General features: G+C 44.2%; 1 protein-coding gene across 3 annotated transcripts in view; it reads left to right on the forward strand.

Annotated features, from left to right (window-relative positions):
* The window catches only part of GALNT10 (polypeptide N-acetylgalactosaminyltransferase 10), a 219682-nt gene that overhangs the window by 75099 nt on the left and 118177 nt on the right, over nucleotides 1–26406 (forward strand). For 2 of the 3 annotated variants that reach the window (XM_058544576.1, XM_058544571.1), the window contains exons 2-3: nucleotides 17611–17713; nucleotides 20335–20473. In XM_058544576.1, the coding sequence (XP_058400559.1) occupies nucleotides 17611–17713; nucleotides 20335–20473 (242 nt within the window). Of the gene's footprint in view, nucleotides 1–17368; nucleotides 17459–17610; nucleotides 17714–20334; nucleotides 20474–26406 lie in introns of those variants that run through there. The other variant, XM_058544581.1, reaches the window with a different exon arrangement.

The following is a 26406-nucleotide window of genomic DNA, read 5'->3' on the forward strand; positions in this document are numbered from 1 at the left end:
GTGCATGCTCACTGGACACATCTTGTTGGGTAGATATAGATCAGTTCATGTGCTGTCAAACTCACGTGGTGAATTACATGAGGTGCAAGCTGCATACTTGTTCTAGTTACTATTGCTTCTTAACAAACTGCCCCAATACTTAGTGGCATAAAACAACAACAGTCATTTGTTTGCTCACACATCTACAATTTGAGCAGGGCTGGGCAGAACAGTTCGTCTTTGTTCCACACAGTGCCTGCCAGGTGGCTCCACCGGGGCCAGAGGGTCCACTTTCAAGACGGCTCATTCACATGGCTGGCAAGCTGATGCTGGCTCTCAGTTCCTTTCCATGTTGACCTCTCCATAGGGGAGCTTCTTCGTAGCATGGTGGCTGGGTTCCAAGAGCGAATATCCCAAGAGAGCAAGGCAGAAGTGCATGGCATTTTTATAGTCTTATCTCAGAAGTCACGTTGTGTCTCCTCTGCCAGACTCTGTTGGTTGAGGCGTTCACAAAGTTCTGCCCAACTTCAAAGGGAGGAGACATAGATTCCACCTCTTAGTGGGCTGGTGGAAATGTTCTAGAAGAACACGTAGGACATAAGATTTTGTTGCAGCCACCTTTGGAAAATATAATCTGTCACACCATACAGAATTGTATTAGTGTTCTGTTGCTGTGTAACAATTACCACAAATTTAGTTGCTTAAAATAATACACATTTATTAGCTCAGAGTTTTATAGGTCATGAATCTAAGCAGATTCAACTGGGTTCTCTGCTCAGGGTCTCACAAGGCCAAAATCAAGGTGTCAGCCAGGCCAGGCTCTGGTCTGGAGGCTCTGGGGAAGAATCCACTTCCAGGCTCATTCAGGTTGTTGGCAGATTAAGTTCCTGTGGTTGTAGGATTGGGGCCCCCGTTTCTTTGCTGGCTGTCAACCAGGGGTTGCTCTCTACTCCTAGAGGCTACCCACACATGGCCCCTCGATCTTCAAAGCCAGCAATGCCACACTGAATTCTTCTCACTCTTTGTATCACTTGAACTTCTTTTTATCCTGCTAGATGGAGAAAACTCTCCATTTTTTTGTGTGATTAGATTATGTCGACCTGGATAATCTCGTTTTGCTATACAACACAGCGTAATCAAAGGAGTACTATCTCATCATATCACAGGTTCCACCCACACTCAAAGGAGAGGGGAGAGTAAGAGGATGAGGGTCATTGGAAGTCATTCTTAGAATTCTGCCTACCATGGTTTGGTTCACAATGAATTGGAAATTAAAGTGGTTCTTCATCATAGATAGTTTGAAAGCACTGGTTTAGAATCCAGTACAAGGAATGACATGTATACAAATGGCTATAATTTGAGAACTTAAGGGCTGACTTCCGAAAAGAGAAGGGTAGAGAGAGAGCAGTGAGAGGTCAGTGGGAGGGAAGATTATTATTTCAGTAGAAGGGGAGAGAATCAGGGTTTCTTGAGGATATGGTATTTGAACTGAGGGTTGGAAGACAGGTGTGATTTGGATCTTTAAAAAATGAGGCAGGAGGGGCTAGCCCCTTGGCCTAGTGGTTAAGTTTGGCGTGCTCCACTTTGGTGGCCTGGGTTCAGTTCCCAGGCATGGACCTACACCACTCGTCAGCAGCCATGCTTTGGCGGCAACCCACATACAAAATAGAGGAAGGTTGGCACAGATGTTAGCTCAGGGCAAACCTTCCTCAGTGAAAAAAAAAAATATATGAGGCAGGAGGACAGGATTCCAACAATTATTTTCTATTTCGGCACCCTTGGATGTGAACACAGAACTGAACTGAATCCTCTGAATCTTCTTTAAGGTCATTTTATTGCTTTTCTATTACCACAAACAATGCTGCATAAAAAACTACCCCAAAGTTCAGTGACTTCAAACAACAACTATATATTATCACTTTCAGGTCTACAGATCAGGTGGGTGGATTCTCTGGCTTGGGCTGGGGTCTCTCATGCATCTCTGGTCAGCTGTGGGTGGCTAGGCAGCTCTGCTGGCCTTGGCTGGGCTCTCATATCTTTAAGGTTGACTGCCTGTTGGCTGGTGTGGGATGAGCTCAGTTCTTCTCCACATGTCTCATCTTCCACTTGCCCCTCACATTTTCTAACACACTAGCCTGGGCTTTTTCCCTTAGAGGAGGCAGAAGAACAAAAAACAGGGTGAAGGAGTGCAGGTCTCTTGAGGCGTAGGCTCAAAATTGACACACTGTCACTTCTGCCTCATTCTTGTGGCCAAAGCAAGTCACAAAGCCTGCCAATTCAAGGTGGGGAAACAGACTCCACCTCCTGATGGGAGGAGCTGCGTTTGATTCCATTGCAAAGGACATGGGCACAAGGAGGAGTAGAGGATTGGGGCCACTTTTTCAATCAATCTACCGCAGTCATCCTGAGAAATCGTCCTAAATTCTCTAGAATAAAAACAAGAGCCTCCATCCCAACTTCAAATGCATTGTTTCTCAAGCTAAGCAAGGGTTTCTTGAGAAATTTGCATATGAGAACCCATTCGGAAAATGTAAAGTGATTCATTAACCAGAGTTATAAGAAGCCAGGCTTATAAAACAGTCTGTGGTCTTCTGTGTGAGTAGAAGACAAAAGAGGAACATTTCTAGGCAACCTTATCACCGTTGCCCGTGCCGTGCCTTCACCAGCCCGTGTTATGCTCAGCCTCCAGTGCCCAGTCCCAAAGCCCCCTGCAGAACTGTTCCCAGAACAATTATTCTAGAATAAGTCATAGTTCTTCTCCCAGGTCCAAGTAGCAATTTTTAGAATGAAATTATCTCGAATCTGGCCTGTACCATAGACAAAAACTGTGTCTTTTATGATATTGCCTGAAGCACCTAACCCAAGGCCAACAAATAGTAGTTGCACAATAAATGTTTATCAGATTAATGGGTGGGTGAGTGGGTGGATGGATGGATGGATAAATGGATGGTTGAGTAGACACATGGATGACAGATGCTTCAGCAATCAACTGAAGCTTTCTTTTAGAAAAATATTATGTTATCATAAACTTTGTTTCTCTCCTTCCAAGTCAGTATGTCAGCTTGAAATCGTTGTATAGTTGTTCCACGTCTACATTCTTTAAAGAAAAAACAAAAAACTGATTGCACCTTGCAGAGGTGAGGAACCGTGTTCTCCATCATATACCCTGTCGTTATTAGCCTCTCATTTCAAAATGAGGTCCATGCGTTCCCTAGGATGTTAATCATTCCCTGGAGGGTGGGAGTGGGTGGGGGAACTTCTTATCAAATAAATTTGTGAAATGCTGAATTAAACAAAGTTAGGCAGGTTTCTTTTCTGTCAGACTTCACAGAGCCTGAATATGTTAATATACGTTGTGAATCTCCAAGACAGTATTAGAATATGTAAGTGTTGAAAATTGGAAGGCTTTGGGGCCGGCCCGGTGGCTTAGCGGTTAGGTGCTGGCGCTCCACTACTGGCGGCCCGGCTTCGGATCCCGGGTGCACACTGACGCACCGCTTGTCTGGCCATGCTGAGGCCGCATCCCACATACAGCAACTAGAAGGATGTGCAACTATGACATACAACTATCTACTGGGGCTTTGAGGAGAAAAAGGGGAAAAAAGGAGGAGGATTGTCAATAGATGTTAGCTAAGGGCTGGTCTTCCTCAGCAAAAAGAGGAGGATTGGCGTGGATGTTAGCTCAGGGCTGATCTTCCTCACAAAAAAAAAAATTGGAAGGCTTTTCTAGGGGTAAAGAAGAAGGAAGGAGGTACAATTTTTTTTATTGTGGTAAAAGATACATAACATAATATTTATCATTTTAACCATTTATAAGCGTACAATTCAGTGACATTAAATACATTCAAAATGTTGTGTAACCATTACCACTATACCCAAAACTTTTTCATCATCCCCAATAATAACTCCTTTTAAACAATAACTCCCCTTTTCCCCCTGATAACCTCTATTCTACTTTCTGTCTCTATAAGTTTACCGATTTTAGGTGCCTCATATAAGTGGAATTATATAATATGTGTCCTTCTGGCTTATTTCACTAAGCATAATATTTTCGAAGTCCACCTATGTTGTAGCATATATCAAAATTTCATTCCTTTTTATGGCTGAATACTATTCCACTGTATGTATGTGCCATTTTTGTTTATCCCTTTATCTGCTGATGGACACTTGAGTTGTTTCTACCTTTTGGGTATGTGAATAATGCTGCTATGAACATTGGCATAAAAACACCTGTTTAAGTCCCTGCTTTCATTTTGTTTGGATCTATACCGTGGAGTAGAATTGCTGGGTCATGTGATACTTCTATATTTAACCTTTTGAGAAACTACCAAACTGTTTTACACAGTGGCAGCACTATTTTACATTCCCACCAGCAATGCAAAAGGGTTTCGATTTCTCCACATCCTTGCCAATGCTTATTTTCCATTTTTTAGATTATAGCTATCTAGGAGGTGGAAAGTGGTATCTCATGGTGCTTTTGATTTCCATTTCCCTAATGATTAATAATATTGAGCTGTAAGAGTTCTTTATGCATTCTGAATATAAGTCCTTTATCAAATACGTGTTTTGCAAATATATTCTCCCAGTCTGTGGCTTACCCTTTGAAGAACAAGGGCTTTTAATTGTAATGAATTCCAGTTTATCCATATTTTATGCTGTGTCCTATTTAAGAAACCTTTGCCTAAACCAAGGTCACTAAAATTTGCTCACATATTTCCTTCTACAGATTTTGTAGTTTGGCTTTTACATTTAGGTCTGTGATCCATTTCAAGTTAATTTTCGTGTATGGTGTGAGGTAAGGGTTGAGGTTTATTTTTAGGCATATGGATATCTAATTGTTCCAACACTCTATGTTGAAAAGATTATCCTTTCCCCATTGAATTTCCTTACCCTTTGTTCAAAATCACCTGATTAAACACCTGGACTCTTCATTCCTTTCTTATCGATCACACGTCTTTCCTTACATGAGTACCACACTCTCTTGGTCACTGTAGTCCTAGAGCAGGCCTTGAAATTAGTATATATTAAGCTCTCCAACTTTGTTTCTCCTTTTCTAAGTTGTTTTGGCTATTCTTCTAGGTCCCTTGCATGTCAGTTTCTACAAAGATTACATTGAATCTGTAGATCAATTTTGAGAGGATTGACATCTTAACAGTATTGAGTCTTCTGATCCGTATACATGATATATCTCTCCATTTATTTAGATCTTTGATTTCTCTCAGTAGTGTTCGGTAGTTTTCAGTGTATAGGTCTTGCACATTTTTGTTAAATTTATCCCTCAAGTATTTAATGTTTTTGATGCCATTCTAAGTGTTATGTTTTATTTTAGTTTCCAATGTTTCATTGCTAGTATTTAGAAATACAATTGATTTTCATATGTCAACCTTGTATCCTGTGACATTGCTAAATTCACTAGTTTTCCTAGCTTTTTTGTAGACTCCTTAGCACTTTTTATATAGATAATCATGTCGTGGACAGATATTACTTTGATCTCCATCTACAGTCAAAGAATGGAAACCTAGAAAGACAAGAGACCTGCCTACTATCTCACTCTTCGTAAGTGCAGAGCCCGGAGTCTGAAACCTGGGTCTTCTGGATCCTCCTTCAGGGTCCCCTCCACACTAAGTTGCTTCACAGGCTTTTAAACCTCGAGAGAAGTTTGTATCAGTTAAGATTAGATTTTAATGACTTAAACATAATAGAAGTTTAATTTTCTCTCACTTAAAAGTCTGGAGGTTTGCAATCCAGGGCTGATATGACACTTCTCCATAAAGTCCTCAGGAACCCAGGCTCCTTCCCACTAATACCTTCACCATCCCTAGGGCGTGGCCTCCACCTAGTGATCCAGCATGGTGGCATTTGCATTCTAGGCAGCCAGATAGAGGGAATAAAGAAGAGGGGCAAGGGTGTACACCAGGGATTTCTTCAGGGAGGTTCCGTGGGCTGCCACACAACACCTGCCCTCACATCTCGTTGGATGGAACCCAGTCAGGCCACATTCAGCTGCAAGAATGTCTGAAAAATCATCTTTTTCTGAGCGGTCATATTCCCTACTAAAATTTCTATTACTGTGGAAGAAAAAGAGAACAGCTCCTGGGGGAGATACAGCAATTTCTGCACAAACCTTAAGGTTAGGAATCCAGAAAGGAAATAGTTTGAAAATGAGAGAAGGAAGAAGGTAGGAGAGTTCAAATTCTGTTGCATCTTTTAGAAATCATTTTAGGATCAAGTGAGCCAGCTCTCTTTAGAGTTTTGTAGTCCATTAAGTTGACTCGAAGCCATTTAGTTACAGGATAAAGTTAATCCTCAGAACCCCTTTATGGTATTAAATCCTTAGGACTATATTGGGCATGTCTAATCATGGATGACCTTCCTTCATCGAAAAAAGATAAAACAAAAGATGTCTCTCCGCTCATTCATTCATTCAACAACAATTGCTATTTCCTACCCTCATTGAGCTCACAAGTTGAGAGGAGAGAGACAGTAATGAAATAATCACCCAGATGAATGTGAAATCACCAAGGAGCGGTAAGGATGCTATAAGGGACACTTAGGGACTGTGATCGAGTCAGGGAGGTCAGGGAAGGCCTGAGAGTTTGGATTCATTCCTGTAGGAGTGTCTGCTTTCATAGCAGAGTGATGTGTTCTGAGAAAACCATCCCATGTGCTGTTGTGGTTACACCTCATGTATCCTGCCTGGCGTACCATATGCCCAAGAGATCATTATGTAAGAACAAGATTGCCAGAGTGAGGGTAAGGTGGGGGTGGGGGAGGTCGTGAGGTTGCTGCTCAAGGAGGTTCAGAGCCCTTTGTGGCTTCTACCCCAAGAGAAATGGAGAAGAATTCAGAGATTCTAAGATGGCAGGTGGAGGAGGCCAGGATCATAGGCCACAGTTGAGACTTGCTTTTTGGGCCAGGAAGGAGCCCAAGGAGCTAAGTGCCAGAAGGAATTTTCTAATAACTGTAGCCATCTGTGTGAAGGAAGGGAGCTTCCTGTCCCCTAAGTGCCCAAGCTGGTCTCAGGGACCATCCATGTGATGTAGCAAAGAAAGGGTTACTGGGTCCAGTGGACCATCAGAGGAGACAGCATCTCAGCTCCCATTCAGCAAACAGAGTGTGTGGCTCTGAGGCATGGCACAAGGGAGGGCCCTGGCAGTTGTGGGTGAGGGGAGGGCAGCACCAGAGGAGGGGACAGCCATCAGTCACCTGCTGCTTCCCCACCTTCCCCCCCACCCCTGCATTGGGGGACCTTTGCAAGCAGTGACCAGCCAGCCAAGCTGAAGATCTAAGATTGCAGAAATCAACCAGTGGATCACAACCTACTAGGTGTACTTGGGAATTCCCTCTTCTAGCTTGAGGCAGGAGTGGCAGATGGGTCCTGTCCTGTGGCCAATGCTGGCTGACTGATGAGGGCCGCTTGGAGCACAGTGTTAGGAAGGATTCTCAGAGTCTGAGAATATTATTATAGGTTGGTGATGCCTTCCTTCATCCTAGCGTGATTGTAGTGAAGAAATGGGATAATATATGTAAAAATGCTTTGTAAATTGCAAAGTACTATCTAAATAATAATCAATAATGGTAGCTATGATTTTTAGTGCTTCATAAATACCATACATTGCTAAGAGCTTTACTTGCCGCCTCTCATTTAATCCTCACAATAACCTTTATGCTAGGTACTATTAATACCCCCCATTTTACATTTGGGGAACCAGGGCTTGGGAAGACGGCGTAACTTGCCTAAGGTCGCACAGCTAATAAGCAGAACTGTGACACAAGCCTATTCTTTCTGACTCCACAGCAAGTGCTCTTCTACACTTTGTTTTGCCATCTTCAGAATGTAGGGGTTATGATTGTAATTATTACTATTAATAAAGCAACTACTCTATTATGTGGTGGCTCAGTCTTAATTCCCCAGCTGGGAGACTGATGGGATGTGTTTGCCATCATTTTTCGGTCCCACGGCTTAGACCTGGCCTTCTCTTCAGCTTCCCTGTTTTGCCTGCCTTTCTCTTTGCCCATCTGCATCTGCTCTGCAGAGCGCTGTAATGACCCTGTTGTGCTCTACTCGCTGAGCCTCTGAGAAGAACACTTCTTAGAGGGTTTCCTGTGGTTGATCACACGTCACCTAGACTGAGATTTTCAAGACCCCTCGTGAACAAGGCACAGAAGTAGGATTCACTTCAGCATGTTTTCCTTTCCTGAGAACCGACTGTGTTTCTAGTGTCTTTCCAGACACTGAGATGTGGCAAGTGGGCAGGTGTGTGTGGTAGGAACTATTAGCTGTGATATTACACTCATGGGGTGGTTGGCAGTTTTCATATCAATTTTCTCTCCAAGCCTCAGTTTTGTCATCTACAAAGTGGATATAATGACAATAATAATATAGGAAAGTCTGATCTCGTGAAAGCGTTAGGTTATAATAAACTCACCACTTGAGGGGAAAATAACATAAAATTAGAATCACGCTTGACGATCGCCCATGGAATATGAAGACAAACCACCTTTCAAAAGTCCTGTTTAGGCAGTTTTTCCTCCAGCATTAAAACCAATGACTATTTCTTTGGTTGAAGTCATCACAGTTCCTTCTGAGGTAAGGAAAATACTTATCTTCCAAGAATAGGCTCATTCAGCACCAAAGTGCTCGCACTTCCAGAGGAGGGAGAGAACTAGGCCTGTGGGGCCACCATCCAGGCACAGACCCACTGAGCATGGGGATGGAGGATCACCAGCCTTTCCAGTTATGGTTTCTTTCTCTTTCTTTTCAACCACATGCCGTTTAATTCCTGAAGGTTAAGTGTACATGTGATAGAGTTCTGTTAGGTCTGATTTCCTGACTTGCTGTCTGTGAACAGGATTAAAACTTGAAAGTAACATGATGAAACAAACAGCAGGCTAGGTGACGGGAGATCTGCACTCAGGCCCCAGCTCAGCACCACCTGCATCCGTGGGATTTGGGGCTTATGAACCTTAAAGATGAACTTTTCACCCAAGTGTCCAAGTTCTCAAGCTGCATTTCTTGACTGTAGACCTACAGGACCCTTGTGACTCTATTTAGAAAAAAAAAAAATCTATGTATGTCCATCCCCACTTCTGCCTTCCTAGCCCAAGCTGGCATCATCTCTGCCTGTACCACTGTGCCAGCCTCCTCCCTGGGGTCCACACTTTCTCTCGGGCTCCTATTCCCTCTCCACTTGGCTACAAGAGAGCTTTCCAAATGCAGCCTGATCTTGCCACTACCTTAATAAAATACGGTACTTGGATTTCCAAATGCTTCTGGGAGAAAGACAGAATCCTCATACCTGCCCACCTCTCCTCCCCACCAGGCTTCCCCCCCCTTCTCTGTGCACCACACACACTGCTCTTCTTTCAGTCCCTCTTATGTTTCACATTTACCCAGCCACAGGGCCTTTGCACAATCTCACTTTCCCCCTCTATCTGGAATGCTCTGTTCTCTCTCTCCTGAGTTAATTCCTAATCATACTCCATCCATTTCCTCAGGAAAGCCTTTTCTGACCTTGCTGACTAGGTCCAACCCCTCTGATCTGATCTGAAAGAAAGGAACTGTCTTTGCACTGTGTACCTTTCTTTTATGCACGTACCACTGTAGCTATTTTAATTTATTTGTGGTTCTGGATTAAAGTCTATATTCCCCCCAGCCATACACACTACTGTAAGCTCTATGAGAGCAGGCCCTCGTCTGTCTTGCTCACCAGTGTATCCTGGACACCTAGCACACAGCTGACATGTGCTTGTACTCATTAAACATTTAAGCGGATGGATGGATGGACAGACAGATGGACAGATGGATGGATGGATGGGTGAGAGACTCAAATGAATGTTATCAAATTATCAATCAGAGTATTGTGGTTTTTTTCCCCAGTAATAAAACATTTGGGAACTTCCTCTGAAGAAAATGGTACAAGTTGCGATTGTTCTTTTAGAATGGAAGAGAAAAGTTACTAAAGGTCCCATTTGCCCTTTAGATTACAAAATATCTTGGCCTTTTTTCTCTCTGCTGTATAAAAAGTCTTCTAATGAGCTTGCACACCTTAAGTAGCAAATGACCTTTTCTAGAGCCATCTGCACAAAACAAAGAGTGAATTGGACGGGTGGAATAGTTCTGCCTTTGGAAGTACAGGATCTGCCTTTTCAAACAATGGTTCCTATCTGTGAGCGACTCTGCCCTCTTAGGAGTGGGGCCCCGTCCAGATTTCAGATTCCAAAAGCCTGTTGAGACGACGGAGTTACTGGAGCGAGGAAAACTGATGCCCGATTGCTGGGTAGAAGCAGGACTGGCTTCACGTGGGCCCAGCAGACTTGGGCAGTCTCGTGGTTGCCGGGTTGTAGTGTCTCTATCCACTCATAAACAGGACCCTTTAGGTGTGGTTGTTTCCTCATGCAGCTTGGTCCCGGTGGTGGGAAAGGTAGGTGTTCTCACAACAACAGCCTACTAGGTAGGGGCTGGGGTTAGGTCAGCCCCATTTAAGTCTGACTTGTGGAATGCCAGAATGAGAGTGGTCCTCAGCCCACAGAGAGGGAACATTTCCTCTGGATGAAAACAAAATTGTCTTTCTTCCTCCATCCCTCCCAGGAAGAGGAGGATTCTGAGATTAGTTGCAAATGGATAGGTAGTAACCTATTTTATTTTTGGAGCTCTGCTGCAGCCTGTTCTTTGCTCAGAGACCTTCTGTGGCTCCCACCTGCCAAACGGCTCAAATGTGAGGCTTTCTGATTCCAGTCGAGACTTCCTGGCCTCATTGCTTATGACTCGCTCTTACTCCCCACTCACTCCAGCCCAGTCAGGCTCCTTGCTGTTAGGTAAATATGTCCCTTACTTTCTAACCTCCATTTCTTTGCACGTGCTTTCCCTCCAGCTGGATTCCATCCCCCATTGCTACCAGTCAAAATCCTACCCATCCTTTCAGGCAACTCGCAAAGACTCTGCTTCTACGGGAATCCTTCCCTGATCATCCCAGGTAGAATTTAATCTTTGGCTCTTGTAAACACCTGTAGAATTTATCTGTACAACTTTCAAGGCACTTATGTTACAGTGTTGTGTATATTCTCCTTTCTTATGTACTTGTCTCGTGTCTATGCTGTTTGTTGAGGCCAGGGACTGTCCGATTTATCTTTGTCTCCCCCACAGTTTTTTGGACATGGTAGGTCATCAGTTCATCAACAGAGTCATCCTCATTTGTTGGATGAAAATAAATAAAAACAATCCAGCTCATGTCCTCAAAACTCATGAAGAAAGTACGTTTATCCCGTTGTCCAAACTCCCTTGCTTAAAGTCACTTTATGTACACTTTTGGCTAACTTAAGCCCTACCTGGCCCTCTTTGAAGTGCTATAAGTACTATAACCTTGAAGGCAGCCTTGAAGAGAATGCTTTCCTGTGTGCATGCGTGCATGCATGCATGCGTGTGTGTGACGGTTATTACAACAATCTACTTAGCAGAGGGGAGCGAGAGAGGGGTACGCCACCCTAAAATCTGCAGCCGAATCTGGTCTGTAATACGTCCTCAGGCTCTGGAAGAAGAGGGTGACCTGCTCGGTTTTCCTTTCAGCATTGCCGTTTCAGAGTGTCCAGTCCTTTGCCATTATGTTGAAGACACTAAACGTCCCGGCCAGAGGCGCAGGTGTCCGCTCTGAGCGGGAGCTGCCGAGTCTATGGTGTTGGGATCAGAGTGTACACTTCCACAGATCTTTCTTCCTGGGCAGAATACGGTTGGCTTGCTCCACCACCTTCCCTCCCTCCCTCCAAAGGGGCCCAGGCATGCTAAATAGTGATTAAACAAAAGATTAAAATTCCATTTGTGTGTGTGAGTGTGTGGCTGTTTGAACACTAATCGATTGTCTCAGCGGAATGTTAAGTAAAAGCACGCAGATACCAGAAGCAGTTATTTAGAGCAGCCCATCAAAATCCATTTCCAATTTGTTGTTTAATGTGGTTTCTGCATTAATTCTGCCAGCCTCCTCCACAGACTCTCCCTCGCCTCTTTTGCTGTGCTCCTTCCCAACTCCTTTGCTTCCCGTAGCAAAAGGAATTCTGGAAACAGAGGGCAAGAAGCAGTGAAAGATGATTGCTGAAGTAAAGTAATCACAGCTTTTAGAGACAAATCTTTGAGTCTATACAATTAAAGAAACTTAAAATTACCTCCGATTGAAAATCCAGAGGTGCCTCTTTGCATAATATTAAGTGATTGCTATTGCGTAAGAATTGCTGTCTTTTGAGAAGCGTTGTTTGTGCCTTTCTTGTTACTCAAGGTCTTGTGGCATTTGTGTCTGTTGTGGAATGCCACTATTAACTAAGGACTTTTTTCTTTCCCACAGAGCACTGGATTTCCACGTGGGCATATGACCTCTTGTTAATGAGGAAATTCTCTAAATCTGGTTATCAGCAACAGCCAGTTGAAGTGGCTCAGGTGTTAAATAGGTTGCCTCTGCAGGGCTCACGGTTTATTATTAGATCCCTGTCCCTCTCCTGTGCCCCAACATAGCCATCACAAACACTGGATTGTAACCCTTCTCTGAAAGTACTGTACTAAATAGGAGCCTTTCTTTACAAGAGGGCCTGACTTTGCGCTGACACTCAGCTAGATGCTTTCTGGAGATTTGCTCGTTCATCCTCCCAATAGCCCGCAGGTTATTCTGTTCTCCCTATTTATCAGCCAAGGAAGCTGGGGTCCACCTGCCCAGGACGTGAAACGGACGTTTTCTAACTCTAGAACCAGAATGCTCTGAATCATTAAAGTACATTATCTGCCCCGTTGATGAGCAGTCATTTATTCATTCCTTCATTCATTTATTCAGCTGATATTTATTGAGGACCTAAGATGAGCCAGGTATTGGCCTAGGAATGTGCAGTGAGGAACAGAAATAGGCATGCCCTGCCTTCAGGAAGCTCACAGTCTATCCCAGGGGAAAAAACACTCAGATCTGGTTTGGTCTTTGGGGCTGACAAGCCGTGGGATTTAGTCCGTCCTACTCTGCTCGCCTCAGATTTTATATCTAAAATGAGGCAGCTGCATTTAGACAAGTGGTTTTCCACTTTTGTTGTAAATCAGAAGCACATGGAGAATGTGTTTAAAAACGCATCTTCCTGGGCTCCTGCCCCCGGATGCTTTGATTTAGTAGGTTCAGGGTGGGGCTCAGGAATTTGCATCTATAATGAGGGCCCAGGCACCCCCGAGAACCACCCTTTGAGAGAGACTGATCTGGCCGTAAACCCCATTAGCACCTACATGGGGTCTGTGCTGTCACACCTGTGTCCCCTGTGCCTAGCAAAGTGCCTGGCACAGAGTAGGTCTCGATAAACATTTGGTGATAGTTTGAATGATCTGGGGTTTCCATGGATGGGCCTCAGAGACTCCTGAACCACCTGAAATTGACCCCAGTGTCTATTAAGTTTTGTGGGTAGGATTCTAAGGGCGCTTTGGGCTCTGAATACTCTGTGATTTTAGGATTGAAACCAGTTTTTTCTCCTGCCAAATGCTCAGACCTATGATTGGAAATCGTTTTAACCTATATAGTAAAATTTAACCTATTTAGTAAAAAAAAAAAACCCTGTATCAAGGTGATTTGGTGAGAAGATGTCAATTTACAGCAGATTATTAAAATCTTAAGAGAGTTGATATCCACATTCTGTGTAAATTCTGAGAGTTTATATTCTCAGGATATACTGTTGGTGATTTTCTCGGTTCATTTGAAAGCACCTTTTGGGCAAGTAATGCTGTCTGCATTTTTCAGGTGGGACAGTTGAGGTGCCTCTGACTCCTGTAGCTTGTCCAAGGGCTCTCTCCGCTAAAAACTAGCGTGGGAGTCAAAGAACCTGGCTCCTCTCCTCTTGCCTGCTTGTATGGCTTTGGTTGAGTAGCTTGGCCTCTGTGGGCCTCAGTTTCCCCATCTGGAAGATGGGAAGGGGTGAACTAATTGTCTCTGAGCAGCTGCTTAGCTTGGATATTTGAGGACCCTCTAGTAACTACATGCTTAGACATGCAGAACTCCCTGTGTCAGCAAGCTCTGACATCCTCTTAGTTTCTGGAAGATGTAAGGACTAAGGAGACCACCTAAAACAGCACAGGTCATCTCTGCAGATCATTCCAGAGGGATGCACATCATTAACGCAAAGGCAGTGGAGGTGGTAGAAGCCATGGGTGTGAAACTCTCAGAATTTTGGAACCTTAATTTTCTACCCTGTCAGTTTAGAAATTCACAGGAAATTTACTTCTGTGAGGTCACAACTGTGAGATTCAACCCTGTGCCCCCTTCCCAGTAGTGTGGGAAGCCTTGCACGAGGATGTGGAGGAAACATTGCCCTTCATGGAATCTTAGACTCTTGAAATGTCCTTTAAAGGTTGCCTAGCACTTGCTACTCAGAGTGTCCTTTGTGGACTAGGAGCATCAGCATCACCTGGGAGCTTGTGAGAAAGGCAGAATCTCAGGCCCCACCCAGCCCTCCTTTATCAGAATCTGCATTTAACAAGATACTCGTGTGATTCTACTACACAGTAAAATTTGAGAAGCACTAGCCTTAACCCAGCGCTTGATTCCCCTCCTTCACACCCTGACGAACAGTCAAGCATCCTATACCTGGCCTCTAACATCTTCCAAGTGGTCCTGTTTCATCCTAGTACCAATCCAACTCTTGGAATTTCTTCTCTGTCTTAAGCTAGTCCCTCAGTAATTCAGTAACATCTGCCATTAGCATTCTCTCTAGCCTCAGGACCTCATAGAATAAGGTAATTGCTCCTGTGACCCCCTCAGCTTCTCATCTCCTAGTCCTCCTCCAACATAGTTTCTAATCTTCATCATCCAGGATACATTCCTGTATATTGCAGCACATTGCAGACTCGTTGGGGCCAGGCAAGTAGCACAAATGAGAAGTAAGAGCCAGGTGAAATGCGCTAAGGAATGGTGGGGACTGTGGCAAACTGGAGAGACATGCCCTTCCTAAGCAGGGCAGCTGTGTTGCTCAGTCCTGCTGACAGGCTAAGGGAACTCAGTCTGAGCACTGACATGTCTTTTGAGTTTTCAGAAGCCAAAAATCTTGATAAAATAATAGGGAATCTCCCTATTTTTTCACATTGGCAATTAAAAAAAAAAAAAAAACCCTCAAAAGCTACCAGATTGTGTTTGCTACCAGACCATACCTAAGGTTTTTGTGACCATCCGTGATAAATATCTGCTCACCTTGAACACAATAGCCCAGGTTTGGTCTGACTAGCACAGAGCAGTCAGAATTATGGCCGTCTTAATTCTAGACCAGTAGTTCTCAAACTTGAGCATGTGTCAGAATCTCTTGGAGGACTCATTAAAACATGGATTGCAGGGCCCCACCCCCAAAGTTACTGCTTCAGGAGGCCTGGGGTGCGGCCTGGGAATTAGCATTTCTAACAAGTTCCCAGGTGGTGTGGGTGCTGCTGTTTCAGGGACCACACTTTGAGAACCGCTTTAGGTCGGTGCCTTCCATTAAGGCAGCCTCAGTTTGCAGAGCCTCTTTGTTCCTAGTGACCTAACGTAGTCAACTGAAGTTCCCCATCTTTGGGTAGCAGAAAAGGGAAAGGAATTGGGAGGGAGGGCTGGAGAAAAGATGGCTCAACAGCCCTTGACCGATCAATCTTGACATCTAGAGGTAGAATAATTACCTTGGGCAGGTCCCTGACCCACCCCCAGGCTCAGTTTCCCTGTCTGTGAAATAGGGAAGTGGCCCTGGCTCCATTTCCAAGTATGTTTGTTCGTGTGTTTGGAGATTTGATTGTCTATTTGTTTTTAGCAGAGGACCTTTTTAAAATGAAATCCCACATGGAACCCCAGTACAGAAAACAGATGCATTGCGGATCTGATTGCAGAGGGTCAAGCTCCTACTCTCAGCCTCCCTCTTCCCAAGGCAGTGCTGAGGTGTCTCCTGTGGAAATGTAGCTCAGCACAGTGGAAACCTGCTGAAGAAACTTCCAGCTCAGCTCCTGTGATTTCTAAGAACCCCAAGAACAGTTTTGCAGGCACATGGCCTTTGTTTCACGGTTTTCTTTCCCTCTCTAACCAAGACATCTGGCATGCCAGCTTTCGGAATTTTCTCTCTGCCACTCAGAGAGGTCTGTAGGAGAGGGAATGCAGAGGATTGTGATGATCATTAGAGCTGTTGTAAGGATATTGAGCCGTTGTGGAAAATCTGCTAACACAAGGACCAGCCAGAGACTTAATAAATATCATGGGGATGCTTTTATTCCGGTGGCTTCTTGTTAGTGCTAATGTTCTAGCACGCCACACAGGCAAGGCCTTCGTAGTTAATTACATAGGAAATAGGACTATTGGATTCTGCACGCCACAGTGGCAAGAGCAAGTCTGCGGGATTTTTAATGGGCAAGATGATGTGGAAAGCTGTTCTTGTTTACGTGAACATGGGAGATATTTAAGCAGCCGTGTGGTGCACTTGAGAAGTGCACGTGGGGAGACTCTGAGCCCAGAGGCTAAGTCTTTAGACTTGACTGTGGGCGTGGGAAAGCACCTGGCCCCTTCTGATGACCCCAGACGCTGGAATGCAGCCTCCTTTAATTAGGGAAACTGCTTTCTAATGGGCCTACCAGGAGGGGCTCACCTTCCCAGACACATAATAAACACCTTCAGAGCCTCTGGGGGCTGCTCTCTTGTGGCTGCTGAATATTCCTGTTTTCTTTCAGCCATCCAATTGCTTGTTCATACATTCCACACGCAATTGCCAGATGTTCACCGTCTTTGAAACTGGGCGGTCTTTGGAGCTGTAGAGATGACCAAGACCTGATTTCCACTCCTGTGGTTGGTGCTCCTCAGGCCAAGCCCATCTCTGCCACTCTGCACCTGCACCTGGAAGTCTATGCGCGGGCCCTTTGCCTTGCCTGCCTCTCATTTCTGCTTATCTGAGGCCCAGCCCAAGTGCCCTCATATCCGTGAAACCTTCTCCAGTTCTCCGAGGAGGAAGCGAACTCTTGTAGCACTTTCTCCAGGCCTCGCATCTAAGGTCCACTTACCTGCCCTGTCCAACACGTAGCCACTAGCTGCCTGTGGCTATTGAGCCCTTGAAATGGGTCTGAAATTAGATAAACACAAGTGTAAAATACACACTGGATTTCGAAGGCTTTGTACCAAGAAGAATGTAAAATACTTCAACAATTTTTTCCATTGCATGTTGAAGTGATAATATTTTAGAGTATATTAAGTTAAATGAAATATTTTATCAAAACTAACTTCACCTGTTTCTTTTTATTTTTTTTAATGTGAATGCTAGAAAATTTAAAGTGACATATGTGGCTCACATTTGTGGTTCACATTATTCTATTTCTGTTGAACAGCACCACACTTACCACTTTCTCTCTCAGGTGAAAGGAATGTCTGTTCATCTGTTTTCTCTCCTGCTCGTTTGTGAGTTCCAGGAGGGTGGACACTGTGTGCCCATCATCTTTCTGACCTTTGCACACCTGGCTGGCACGTGGCAGGACTAACAGGTATACTGAGGGAATTAATAACTGAACAAATGATGACAGACGTTCAATCAATACTAAAAGCTCCCTTACGCAGTGTAATTTCTGAGTCTCTGTTGTTAAAACTTCTTTGCCCGTTTCTTCTTTTTCACAATTTATGTCTTTTTTTTTTTAAGGGCCCACACAATCAGCAAAAGAAGACATTTTTCTTGGGAGATGGGCAAAAGCTGAAGGACTGGCATGACAAAGAAGCCATCAGGAGGGACGCTCAGCGCGTAGGTACGGAGAGCAGGAGCCTCCACGGGCGGGTCCCGTGGAGAGTGTATGCACCTGCGTGTGTGTGTGTGTGTGTGTGTGTGTGTTTAGTGGGGGTGTCCGGACCTCCCATTGACTCCCTCTCCTTTTGCCATCTTTCCTTCCCTGATTCCCGAGATCCCCCCTCTTCACCTGTTAGCTGACCACTAACATCACCAGATCCAGTGCCTTCAGGATTTGCCCTGTCACCTTTATTGGGTGATAGAAAATGTCTCCCCCTTATAAGACATTTTACCACTGAAATGAGGAGCAATAATAATAAGAGCCAACATTTATTGAACACCTAGAGTCAGCAAGGCCTGTGTGCCACACTTTGCACATTTCCTCAGTGAATCCCCATATCAATCCATTTGACAAGAAGGGACCTGGGGCTCAGAGAAGTAGAGTAATCTGCCCACAGTCACACAGTGAGAAAGAGGCAGGCTTGGGACTTAAACCCAGGTCTGGAGAGCAGAGTTGATCCCTACCCAGCACTGCCTCCACGAGGTTGAATTAATTTAGTAGGCTTCAGCTCAAGGTTTCTTTGGCTAATTAGCCGTAGGAGCAGTTCCTGTTGCACTGGGGAGTTGGGAAGGGCTGGAGTGGGGTGGTACAGAAATTATGTGGAGAGTCATCTCCAGAGAGCCTGGACTAGGAGTCGGGAGAGCAGCTCTGACACCACTTATCAGCCATGTGACCATCAGAGAGGTTCCATACTCCCTGAGCCTCAGTTTCTCCATCTGTCACTGGGGTTCATGCTTCCTGCTTTGACAACCTCAGGGTGTTGCTCTGAAGGTGACTAGTAAAGTGATGGGGATGAAGTAGCTTTACAATACTGGAAAGCACTGTAGAAATATAAGGGACTGGTATTTTATTTATTTTTGTCTCAGTTAAAGGCACCCACCACTATTGATTTTTTAATTACATATGACAAAACTAGATTACAACAAGGCTCTGAATAGAGCTGATATAATAACTGATGGTCAGGGAAACCCAAAGACATAACGACATGCATTTTTCTGTATGCCAGTGATTTAAAATGAAGAGTTGGGGAGGCGGGGCTGATTAAGAAGGGAAACATTTGAAAAGAGTTGATTTGCCAGACAGTTATACCGGAATGATCAGAACATTAGGCTAACTAGCAGGAAAAGAGTAAGCAGTGGAGACATCATTCAGGATAATAATAACCAGTGCTAAATGTGCCAGGCCCCTTGCCCTGTATTACCTCCTGAATCATCGCATTGAACCTTCTTATCCCAGTTAATACAAAGGGCAAAACCTGAGACTTAGAAAGGCTAAAGCATGCTCAAGATGACAGAGCTGGGATAGGAGGGCTGGGCTTTGAACCTGACTCTGCTCGGCTCTGGGGCCCGAACTCTAAATTGCTCCCCTGTGCTGCCTTCCTGAAGCTTCCCTCCCCAAGCAGATGCTTCTGCTCTTCTTTTTCTGCTTGTTTCATTTGTGTCCCTTGCAGAATCTGTCCTGGGCACTAGCCAGCAGTGTTTGTCATGGAGCATTACAAGTTACAGACGGTGGAGTCCTCTCCCTCATCTGGCTGAATGGGAGTAGCCACAGCCCTTGGGCTCCTCCTCTCAGCTGGCACTTGCCCATCAAGTTGATATTATCAACATTTACTTTTCAAACTACGTGGGGTGTGGCTCAGACTGCAAGCCCCAGAAGAGGAGATGCTTTTTTAACCAGCTAATTTTATTGCCATTTCTTCAAGACCCTCGCCAATGGCATTCTTGGGCTATTATTGCAGGGTTGATGTGGACATTCCCACTCACCATATGCACCCTGCAAACCCAGAGAATAACTTCCTGGAGCATCAGGGACTCTTTCCCCAGATGGATTCTGCAGAGAGAGGAAAGCTAGCTGCCCTTTATCCACCCAAATCTGTGACTCAAAGCAACACTTTTCAGGCAATCCTGGCGAAGGCTAGGCAGATCTTAATTTGTTTGCTGGCTTAAAAAATGAAAGCATCTTTTATCATTTGTGGCAGTTTTGATTTACATGTAAAGTTTGCCTTGTCTAGAAAGTAATCATAATATTTCCTCATATTTATATAGTGTTTCATAGTTTACAAAAAAACTTTTACATATGCAGCCTCTCACTGGACTCTCTTAACATGGGTACCAGAGGGGAGCCAGCTGTTGTTCAGAGAGGCAGTGTGAATGGCCCAAGATTGATCAGCTCGTATGTGGTAGACCTGGTCTCCCATCCAGGTGGTTAGACTCTCCAGTCTGGGGTGTTTGGGGCTCCTGGCAGAGGGGAGGGAATAGGGGCTTTGGAAGCCATGGACCTGGTTTTATAACCTTTCTAAGTCTCATTTTATTTGTCTGTAGAGTGAGGGCTGTCATGTCCATCCTGCATGCTGGCTGTAGAAATTACTTGAGAACAAGGTCTGTAAAGTGCATGACACAGCTATGGCTAAATAAGTGCTCATTCCCCTCCCTTCTTTACACTGCCCCTGCAAAATCTGGAGGTACACTCTGTATCCAAGTATAAAGTTTTATCTTTGTGGTTTAATCATTTTTTTTTCATCCTTCTTCCCCTAGTCCATTCAATTAGCAACACTGAATTTGCTCTTTGCTCTTTACTTCTAGGAAATGGAGAACAAGGGAGACCTTACCCCATGACCGATGCTGAGAGAGTGGATCAGGCGTACCGAGAAAATGGATTTAACATCTACGTCAGTGATAAAATCTCCCTGAATCGCTCTCTCCCTGATATTCGGCACCCAAAGTGAGTGTAACATCTCTCATCTGGGATCTAAGGATTTTGCCCTTGGCTCTTGTTGAGAATTAATTAAAGAAACAGATACATGAAGCGCTGCTGCAGGAGATTCCCTCCTGTTACACAGGGCTTTTGTGCAAAGGTTTGTGTGATCAGATTCTCCTAGAATTTAGAGGTGTTGTGGCAGAGGGACAATGTTGTCTCCCCAAGGGAGCTGGTCTCCTTTCTCTTTTCAGGCAGTGGGAACCATGGACCCCTCTGCATTTCCCCCTTTTGGCTCTGGCCCACAGGGAAGTTCAGACCTCAATTTAGAAGAGAGTTGCAGCGACAGTTTCAACCCTCACTCTGTACTTTCTGTGTGTGGTATTTTTATTTCTATTTTTTAAAAAATTTAATCTTTATTTTAGCAATCCTGTGCACCTATATATTTATGTCTTTGTTATAAGCTATCTCCAATCATTTTGAGAGAGGACATATTGTAACAATTATAAAGATGATACAATGGCAGTTAACATTCTTTGAACAGGTAGATGTGCCAGGCACTTTGTTTGCATCATCTCAGGTGAGGTAGGTCCTATAAGGATGCCCATTTTACAGATGAGGAAACTGAGGCTTAAAGGAGTGTCATAACTCAGGTAAGGCTACAGGTGACTAAGAAGCTAAACCAGGTCTTAGGTTCCAGCTCAACCAAAAACTATCCTCTGGACCTTAAGCTAGGTCCTATCCTGGGACCTTAAGCTGCCTTCCTGCACATGTTCAACAGGGTTGTTGTGGTGGTTCTGGTGATGTTCTAGTAGAGCAGTAGTTCTTTAAGTTGATGTGGATTAGAATCACCTGGAGGGGTGTTAGAACACAGGATATTGAGCCTCACTCCCATAATTCCTGATTCAGTCGGTCTGGGTTGGGGCCCAAGAACTTGCATTACAAACAAGCTTCCGTGATGCTCACGTGGCTTCTCTTGGGTCCACACTTAGGGAACCACTGCAAGTAGAGGATTTCGAAATGGCTTCTACACGAAGGCAGTACTGACTAGCACTGGAGAATAAAGTCTTTTGCTCGGGGACTAGGAAAGTAGAGCCCAGGGAGAGAGAATAACAGCTACCACTTATTAGGTGTTCACTGTACGCCAGGCATTGTTCTAAGCCAGTGGTTCTCAAAACGTGGTTTTCACGCCAGCGACATCAGCATCACCCGTGAGCTTGTTAGACATGCAGATTCTCAGACCTCAGCCCAGATCTACTGAATCAAAAGCTCTGGGGTGGCACCCAGCAATCAGTGTTTTAACAAGCCCTCCAGGAGATTCTGATGCACACTTAGGGTGTAGAACCCATGTTGTGGGTACTTTAAGTGTGTTCACTTAGCCAAACCTTCCAAAAACCCTGTGAAGTAGGTACCTTTATTATTACCATTTTACAGATGAGGAATTTAGGTACAAAAAGTCAAATAATTTCCATAAGATGACACAGCTGGTAAGAGGTGGCTCCAGAATTTGAACTTGGGGATTCTGACTCTAGAACCCTGTCCTTAAGCACTGAGCCATAAGGTCTTTCCACCTATGAGAACTCAATTGGTAGAGTGCAATAATAAATAATTAATCTTGGCAGCATGTTTGGCTACTTACAAAATGCTTTCAGCCATGTTACCTCTTTTAGTTCCTGCAGCAATACTTTGAGATTGGCGTTAGTATCATCTCTCTACTCGGTAGATGAGGAGACCACACAGCTGGGAATCCCCAACCAAAAGGTGTGCTTCTTACCCAGGACTGGGCCCTGTTCGTAAGGATTTCTTGCGGTGAGGGGAAGGAGCAAGGGGAATGTATGCCCATGGGGTTTGTGGTTTATTTCATGGTCTTCGCTGTCAAGCCCGAGAGTTTTTCATCTAAGTCTGAGAATGTAGATCAGATATTACTGATGTTGCTGGTTTCAGAACTGTGACCTGACTCTGAGGGTCGGAAATTCAATTTATGTTTAGTCCCTTGTGGAGTTCAGAATTCTGCACTAATTTCATCTTTCTGGGTCTAGGAAAGAAGTTCATCTGGGAGCATTACACTCTGCCCTCAGCCGCTGTTCTGGAATACTGTGGGCTCGCAACTCTGGCTGTGCCTGGGGGGTTTAAAAAATCCAAAGGCTGGGACTCCACCCCGACCACTAGAATCTGAATCTCTAGGAGTGTGGCCTGAGTCTCAGTATTTTCTAAAATCTCAGAAAGCGATTCTTACACATAACCAGTGTTGAGAACTGCTGGCGTGAAATGAGGACTATTTTTACAGTCAGAGAGAGAAGCTAGGTGTGGTCACTGCTTTCATCCATCCATTCATCGGTTCATTCTGTAAATATATATCAATGGTCTTCTCTGTACCAACCGCTGTGCTTGACACCAGGAACACGGTGATAAATGAGCCATTGTTGCTGCCTTGTGCCGGGGGGGGGACAGATGGCATAAGAGGTCATTACACCACAGTTGAGAAGACCAGTAAAAGGGTAGGCCTGGAGTGCTTTGGAACCTCAGAGGACGCCCCCACCCTGCACCAACCTTTGTAGGAAGACACTGCAGGAAGAGAACTGCTTGGGAAAAGCCCTCCAGGCAAGACAGTGCACAGTCTTGGGTTTACCAACTAGAAGGATGAGTCTCCCAGCTGGTTAGAAGTGGAGCCAGGATGAGGACCTGGCCCCTTTGTCTCCCAGTGCAGTGCTCTCTGCCAACAGCCCAGTAAAAGAAAGGTCTTCTTAGCTTAGGGGACCTGAGGTCAATGGGTGAGCCCATTGAGAGAATTCAGAAGGGTCTATAAACTTGGATGAGAAAAACATTGCATTTTTCTATTCATGAACCTCTAGCTGAAATTTGGTGTTCCCTTCAGTTATGAATGTAGGCAACAAAGCCTATGATGTCATCACCAAAATAAATCATTTACTTTCTCATCACTTTACAGATATCTTGAAATGTCACGGATACTCATCACTACTTTGAAATAAAGGTAGTTTTTAAAACTACCACTAGATCTTGTTGTTTAATGTGTTAATAAAGAAGCACATTTATTACTATATTTCAAATTATTATTTTTATAACAATATTTCAATCTAATTGGTTTCCTTTATAATCTCATGTCTTTTATTTTATGCATTATAAACTTTGCTCTGAGAAGTGACCATAGGCTTCACCAGCCTGGCAGAGCAGTCCAGGGCATCCATAAGGTGAGGAACCCCTGTTCTGGGTGGATGTGAACTGAGCCTGAGGACGCCTCAGGCTCCTCTGTTACCAGCCCACCTACCCAGCCGGCGTCCAAGTTACCGTGAAGGGTGTCACTAAACCCAGCACTCCTGACACCCCCTTCTTTAGAATCCTTGGTCGTGGAAGCTGACTTTTCAGAAATTAGTTGACAGATGTCTTGAAGAGCTTTTCTTTTTTTCCAAGGGCGGATCTTTCCTGCAGTTTGACAGCAGAAATGTGTGAGGAAATTAGAGCAGTCAAGCCGCTCAATCCCTCCGGTTTCTTTGAGCTTAAACAACTTCTCCAGCAGGAGCTGAGCTTTATGTTTGCTTTTTACTCCTTCAAACTGAACTGTGGCAACAGCGTGTCAAGAACAGGATTGAGGGGCTGTTTGTTTGTGCCAGCTGCATTCGCTTCCACCAGAGGCTGCACTGGGGGATGTGCAACCACAGAGAATAGAAACTAGGCAGTTCGGCCTGACTTGCTGGGTTTGAGTGTGGGAGGCGGCCAGCTGGCTCTGAGTGGGCCTGCCCTCTGCACCTCCTGCCAAGGGACTGGGAACAGAGGCTGGCTGGTGGGCTGGCCCAGTTTCTCTGTACCCCAGGGGGTCCTGCTGGGCTGCTTGGCAACCTCACATGGAGGCCCCTCCAGGGCACAGAGCTGATGGCAATGGAGCCCCAACTGCTGAAGTGGCCTGGGTCTAAAGAGTCCTGTGCAGACCCCTCTGTTGGGTCAGTTTCTCCTATGCAAAGATCATCCATGGTGGGATTGAAAGCAGTCAAACATTATCCGTGGGGAATGGAAGCAGTCTACAGTCCTGACCTGCTTTCTCCAGTCGGTGGGTTTAGCTTCCAGTAATGAATGAACCTGAATGGAATCTTTGTTGCAATAAGAGGCCCAAGTCTACCAGATTCCTGGTTCTATGCTCCTTTTTGCATTTTTACTTTTGGTTAAATTAACATGTTATGTGCTGAATTTCCTCAAAAGAATTTATAAGCCCATATTGTTATAATAGACCAATATTCTGTTGAGTACCTTTACATCCCTAATAGGTTACAAAAACAACAAGGGAGTTATAGCCTATTACCTTTGACAAACATTTATTAAATATATACTATGAAAAAAATGACAGCTTGCCAGCATAGGAAGTTAAAGTCAACTGCATTTTTAGTAGTAGTAGTAATAAAAAATAATTAATAATTAGTAATAATTAAATGTTATTATTATTAGTGCCCCAATATGAATGTACACATAGACATTAAAAATGCTGTTGAGGGCCAACATGGAATACAAGGGACCAGATTTACTCTCCTGCCTGAAACAACTAAAAAAAATATATGTATGAAGCAATGGTTTTTAAGACACTGGACATCAGGCAATGAAGGACAGTAATCTCCAAGAGATGGGAAACAAATGAGGTGAGCCCTACAATTGCCCCAGCTTATTGCCTTGAGAGACTTTCCAGGCCATGATGCGGGGAGGGGGCCCCAGATGGAGCCCAGAGGACGTCCTGAGTTGAGGAGATGGAGCTGAGAGTCCAGGGAGACCAAAGAGGCTGGAGTTCACAGGGCAAGGTACTGGAGAGGAGAGAGCTGCAGATCTGTGGAGGGTGCCTCAAGTATTCAGCAGGTTACTGATGAGTGCCTGCCTGTGAGGAGGCTACCTGAGGCTGGGAAAGGGATCACCCAAAAGGATTAGAAGGAACAGTGCCTGGCTCTCACACACAGCCGAGAATAGTGCCTCTTCCCACCACTCAGACTGGAAAACCTCTTAATTCGTAACTTGTGGAGGATTGAGTAGCACACTTAGAAAAGTTTTGCCTCAGTGGGAACTAATTAACTCTAGACTGAACAGTGCTCTAGACCAGTCTAAAATATCATTAATTATGACCCAAAAGGATTAAACTGTTTCCAAGTAACTTAATAGCATCTGAGAACAAAGCTCAAGAATATGTAAAGAAACACAAAAATATTCAGCACTGACCAAGGTAAAATCCCGTTGAAGATTATCAGGCATGAAAAGAAGCAGAGAAACTTGCCCATAATGAGGAAAATACTTAATCAGACCAACCCAGAATCAGCACAGATTTTAGAATTAGCAAAGAAGGACATTAAAACAGTTATTATAACTGTATTCTATATATTTTAAAAGTTAAGTAGAGACATGGAAGATATAAAAAGACCTAAACTGAACTTTTAGAAATGAAACCAGCAATATCTGAGATGAAGAATACAGTGTATGGGATTAATGGCAGATTAGATATTGCAGAAAAAAGGATTAGTGAACTTGAAAACATGAGAAACTACTCAAAACTCAGAGAGAAAAGAGCATTTTAAAAAATGGAAAGAGCCTTAATGAACTGTGGGACAACTTTAAGTGGTTGAATATTATTGTAATTGGAGTCCATGAAGGAGAATAGGGAAATAATCGTCAAAAGTTTTCCAAATTGAATGACAGCTATAGGACTGCAGATCTAAGAAGTTAAGTGAAATCCAGTCTCAAGAAACATGAATAAAATGACACCAAGGCACATCATAATCAAATTACTGAAAACCAGTGATGAAGAGAAAAAATTTTATAGCAGCCACAGAAATAAAACATATTATAGACAAAGGACCCAAGATAAGGATGACAGAATTCTGTCACTGGAAACAATGCAAACAGGAAAATAGTACAGCAACAGCTTTAAAGTCCTGAAAGTAAAAACTCTGTCAACCTAGAATTCTATACCCATG

The sequence above is a fragment of the Diceros bicornis genome, chromosome 1 (genome assembly GCF_020826845.1).
Source record: "Diceros bicornis minor isolate mBicDic1 chromosome 1, mDicBic1.mat.cur, whole genome shotgun sequence".
Taxonomy (NCBI): Eukaryota; Metazoa; Chordata; class Mammalia; order Perissodactyla; family Rhinocerotidae; genus Diceros; species Diceros bicornis.